Source organism: Schistocerca nitens, chromosome 5 (genome assembly GCF_023898315.1).
Source record: "Schistocerca nitens isolate TAMUIC-IGC-003100 chromosome 5, iqSchNite1.1, whole genome shotgun sequence".
NCBI lineage: Eukaryota > Metazoa > Arthropoda > Insecta > Orthoptera > Acrididae > Schistocerca > Schistocerca nitens.
This window is the reverse complement of record NC_064618.1, coordinates 608276056-608281755: the sequence shown is the minus strand read 5'-3', so window position 1 is coordinate 608281755 and position 5700 is coordinate 608276056. Positions and strand designations below refer to the sequence as shown.

Genomic DNA, 5700 nt, shown 5'->3' with positions numbered 1-5700 from the left:
AAAATTTTGTATTGAATCAGATGTGGATTCCATCCCTGGAGCCGTTTTCAGTATAAACTATTTTAGTGATTTCTTAACACCACTGACAGTAATTTGTGTATCAATCATCAATGCAATAATTTATGAACTATATTGTGACTGTACTCCTAGCTAATTGTTTGTAAAGGAAAATATAAATGTAGAGCTCAGTATTTGTGCTTTTTTCTTCGATATTCTGAATTCAGTTTGAATGTCCTTAAAGAAAAAGCCTCATTTGCAACAAAGAAAATATTTATAGTTATGGGAAGTGTTTTACATGTCATATTATTGCAATATTACTGGAAGAACAAAGCTTAAAAGGTTTATTTATTGTTTTGAACTCACATGTGCTGCCTTCATGTCTTCATCAGCAGTATGATGTGCAGTTCTTGACATGCTCAAACAACTATTACTGCATTATTTGAGCAGGAACAGGTACTGTATGTGTCGGATGAGAAATGGAATGAATTCTACTCAACCCCACTGCATCATTATGAACATAGTTGTCCAGTCAGGGAAATCCGAAAGGTAGTTAACCACTGTCAAAATGGAAGTACTCCCAGACTAAAACTCCCACCAAATCTGATTAGGCTCAGGTAGCAAGTACATCTATCTACACCAGCTTTATAAAGCTACTACTATGCAGGTTTTCAAGGAAAAATAATTAGGGCCTAGAAAACCTTTAAAACTGAAATTGTTAACCTAAGGAAGCAGATTAACAGCAAAACAATATGACAGTCTGACAACATAACCAAAGCATCTTGGAAGCTGATTGGCAAATACCGAAAAGGTTCCAACAAGATGAATATGGAACCACTCAGCATAAGACACGATGGTAACATTATAAAAAATCTAGATACCATATGCAATATTTTTAATAACTACTACATTTCTGGCGAACAATCAACCCATATTATAGAATCACAGGTAGAGGCCCAATGCCATCTCACCCAGTGTACCGAATTTGAATTTGTGGAAGTAAATGAGCAGGAGGTTCACATGGCAATACATATGCTAAAGGAAAAATTTTCATCTGGATAGGATGGCATATCCAGTGCTATTACTAAAGCGTGCTTAAAAGAAATCTCTAAACCTCTTACTTACCTGATTAATTGCAGCATTAGAGAAAACATGTATCCAACAGCTCTAAAAATGAGTGTAGTGAAACCAGTGTATAAAAAGGGACGTAAGGAAGATGTCTCCAGCTATAGACCGATATCATTAATTCCCACTTTTAGTAAGATATTCGAAAGCATTATCCTTTCTCAGTTATGGCTTCAGAAAAGAGCTAAGTATAACCACAACAGTTACACAGTTCATCCATAAAGTTTACTGTCTGTTGGACCAGAAGATGCAGACTGCATAAGGTACTTCTCAAAAATCTTATAGTATTGGGGTTCAAGCCATGAATCTTCTAACCACATATCTGCTGAATCATAAGCAAAGCACTAAATTGTCATACAAACTAGATAATAAAATCAGGAACTCCCAGTCCACCAGTGAACCTGTATTACAAGGTGTACCACAGGGCTCAATACTTGGACCCTTTCTCTTCCTTATATATATTATCGACATTGCACAACCCATCAACTCCCATACTGTAAGTTATGCAGATGACATATCAATTTTATTCTATGGAAGTGAATCTAATGAGCTAGAATCTCTTGCTACTAGTGGTGTAACAGAAGTAACAAAATACTTCAATGATCAGGGACTCAAGGTGAATGTCACCAAATCTCAACTACCGACATTTAAAACAGGCAGTTCTCACCATAACAATATGAATAGTGTGTGTTATATATCTGCAACAGAAAATGGTAACTGTAAATTCCTGTGTGTGTATGTTGATGAAAATTTGCGGTGGACATACCACATTAATTTTGTAAGGGAAAAAGTCAGTAGTGCCATTTATCTCCTCAGCCAGCTCACAAAGACAGTTCCTAGCCAAGCACTGAAATTAGTATATTATGGAACACTTTACCCATTTCTCAATTATGGAATTGAACTATGGGGCTGTGCAGCTGATGTACATTTAAAAAGAATACTACTACTACAGAAAAGAGCAATAAGACATATACATGAGATGGGACATAGAGATTCATGTCGTGAAGTGTTTGTGCAGCACAAGTATCTGACAATATATTCTTTGTACATCTTCCAAATAGTTGTATTTTTTACAAGTCAACTAACAAGCTATCAAGGGCAGTGATGTTCATGATCACAACATTAGAACAAAGTGTAACTATTTTTGTAACAGAACAACGTTAAAAATGACTGATAGAAGGCCATATATCAGTGGTTTGATTTGGTATAACAAGCTACCAAACACTCTAAGAACAAACACGGGAAATGTTTTTAAAATAAAATCTTTCCTAATAGAAAAATGTTTATTTTCTTTCAACAAATTTTAAGATACTGATTGTAGCATGAGGCATTAGCATATCAGCTGTAATGTGATAAATGTACAAAATAGACATAAGGAGCAACAGCTACAGAATATACTGTATTTCATAAGTGTAAATATAACCATAGTATTAAGTCTGATGTTTACAAAAGCCATCATTATGATGGCTCCACACAAAGAAAATGTAAATAAATAAATAAATAAATAAACTGTCTCCCAGCTGTCACTACAGTGCAATGAACCTTGCAGTCTGTCTTCTTTCTTCTTTTTTCTATTGTTATTTCTTGTGCCACAAAATAAGTTACATTTCTTTTTTTGTGGCACATGTGTGACATTTTTTAAATAGTTTCAAGTCATCTGTTTTGCTTTGATTTCCCATCTCATCCACAATTTCTCCTTCTTCCTTTACCACAACTTTCTTTTGTTCACTTTACTTTTCTGGTTCAGTTTCTTCTGTTTTGGTACCATTCTCTTCAATTTTCTGGGTAACTTCCTCTTTTTCAAGGGAGCTTCCTGCTCTTCTAAATGCTGTATCAATCTGCCGTATTTTATGTGGTTTGTTTATGCTTTCTTCCCATAGTCTTCTCCTATGATAGTATAGTATATCCTCTGTATCTTCTGGAGCCTTCCTCTCTTTAGACATCACCTTTTTCTCCCTTTCAAATCTTTGTGGTGTTTTCACTAAAACTGACCTCTACTTTATGTTTTGTCATTGCCTCTGCTCCTAATATGACAAGTCTCCATAGTACACATTTCTTCCTCTGTTTTGGTTATACTGATATCCTTTGCTTGTCTCTCACTCTTGTCTTTTAAATTTTCTTCCTGACCTAAATCTATACACAATCAAATTTCTTCAACATACCTGCAGCTGTTTCAATTTGGTTTCTTCTTACTAGATCTGTTCCCAGTTCAGAAGTTCCTACTTGACTGTCTGTTTTAAAATCTTCTCATTTGGCTACATGTTCTTGCTGTTTGTGTAATATTGGCCAATTTTTTTAAAAAAAATTTTTTAACGTTACTCCATCTGTTCTTGTTTCCGTTTTCCATTAATGCCTGTATATTTTTCTCCTGTTTTTCCACTAATGTCATGGATGCCTTATGTTATTTCGGAGTCACTAATAACAGTTCTCTCATTTTTATTAGTCTTCATGTGATACCAAGTGAGACCTGCCACTGCAAGTAGAGTAGAGCATCATTATCTTCAGCTTCAGGCATAATGAATTATTTTGCAATGTTTCAGTCTTAACAATTTGAACAAACATGTAATGTACTGTTCTAATACAGTTCATTTTGAATCCTTATCTTTTACTCACACTCAAAACATATGAATGTTTCAGGCAATTGTTCTCTGTGTACTTCTTGGTGAATACTATAACGTTGTTTCTTGCAAAGTTACTTCACATAATCTTGAAATGTGCTGACACTTATTTTTGCTTCCTCTTCAAAGCTGAATGCTACTCCATAATGCTCTTGCAATTTCTCCTGTTGTTTCAGTGTTGCAGATATGACCCATTATGCAACTGGACTGAAAAATGCTCCTATCGTAGAACAAAAGAAGATGTATATGTTGTGGGTAGAGTTATGCATGTAAAAACAAGGGAACTAGCTTCTCAACTTATCTGCCAGCTTCAAATGCATTTAAAGCAAAACATCTTGACACATTCGCACCTTTGTTAGTACTAGTACCCATATCATGTAATGTAATTCATCACATCAAGTAAAGTAACATGATGCATGTCACCTCCCCAGGAACAAATCCACCCCCAAAAATTTTATCGCCCCCCCCCTCGAAAAACTTTTTTAACTATAACATGTCTGATCTTCAGCCATTACAAGGTGCAGGTGTGCCAACACCTTGCACCTAAGAAGGCTGACTACACTGAGGAAGTAATGTTACCTTGTAAAAAAAGTGTGAGTATGTCAAGATGTTTTGATTTACGTCTCTTTTAAGCTAACTTACAGGTTGAAAAGCTAGTTCCATTCCTTTACAACACTAACTCTGCCCAAGGTTTACTTGCCTTTTTGTGCTACAATAGGAGCATTTTTCATTCTGGTTCCAAACTTTTACTCTGCCATAATTTTCACATTAGATCACAATAGCTTGGTAAGTGATGTAGAGTTTTGTTGACTTCGTAACAAAGCAGATGAATTCCATCTGCCTGTTACATTTGTTTGGTTCCTATTATGTTATTCTTCCCTCTTATATGGCATGTGCATAGCACCAAACATTTTGAATACTAATTCAGGCATTAGCCAACTCAAATTTATCATCCATTACATTCTTTTCATGAATGGGAACTTATATGTGTAAAAACTATTCCTAAAAACCATGCTGATTACAAATACCAGTAACATAAAACTTCTTTATCATTTTTCATATGTAAACATACACCTGACTACTAACTTTCTGATAATATAGATAAAAATCCATGTAAAGGACATTAGCATTCATACAAGTAATATTGAAAATATGTTAGCAACTTTTGCCCTCATTTAGTTTAGAGTAATTAGCGTTCATAGTAAAACATTGTTCCTGAAATAGGGTACTGTATTTTGACAAACTGGACAGCATAATTCAATAGCAATTATTGTTTTACCTAACTGTTCACATTCAGGAGAATGTCCCTCTAGTGTTCAGATAATCAGAAATGTAAATTTTAATTGTAACTTGTAAAACTTCAGCAAACAACAGATAAATGTAGTTATAACTATTGTAATGTAATGTTATAGTCAGTCTACTAGAGATTATGAAATGTGCAAGATCCATGTCCACTGATAAGGGGAAATGTATCACAGATCAGTTAGCGCAAATTATAAATCACAAAATGAGGCATGTTTCATCTAAACAGTGCATCCACAAGATCATTCTATAATTTTGTGCCTCTTTTCAATATTTGACTGGACAGGGAATGTGTAATTATCATTATGGGCTATGCTAAACTTCAATAATGCTCACTGTGATAATAGGTACAGTATATGAATAGTGTTATCTCCAACAGTTAATTGCTGTGCATATTGTTTTTGTATTGATACGAATGCCAGATTTGAAGGACAGTGTCTTAAGAAATTCATAAAGTGCACTGATTATAAATGTTTGCCACATGTGAACTTTTGTGAAGAATTATGCCTATGTTATGTTATTGCACTCAAATAAACATATTACAGGATATCGCTCAAGTGTAGTACATTGCTGTCTATCTGTGCAGAAATTCTGATATAACAGACATGATCTGGTCATAAATTATAGGTTATTCAATACCAAAGTGCAATTAAAGTGA

General features: G+C 34.5%; 1 protein-coding gene across 1 annotated transcript; it reads left to right on the top strand.

Moving 5' to 3' along the window:
- Positions 1 to 376: 376 nt before the first annotated feature.
- LOC126260607 (uncharacterized) lies at positions 377 to 1344 on the top strand. The gene is made up of 3 exons (XM_049957943.1): positions 377 to 391; positions 448 to 614; positions 1137 to 1344. Exons 1-3 carry the CDS (start codon positions 377 to 379, stop codon positions 1342 to 1344), a joined length of 390 nt encoding a protein of 129 aa, XP_049813900.1.
- The last annotated feature ends 4356 nt before the right edge of the window (positions 1345 to 5700 follow it).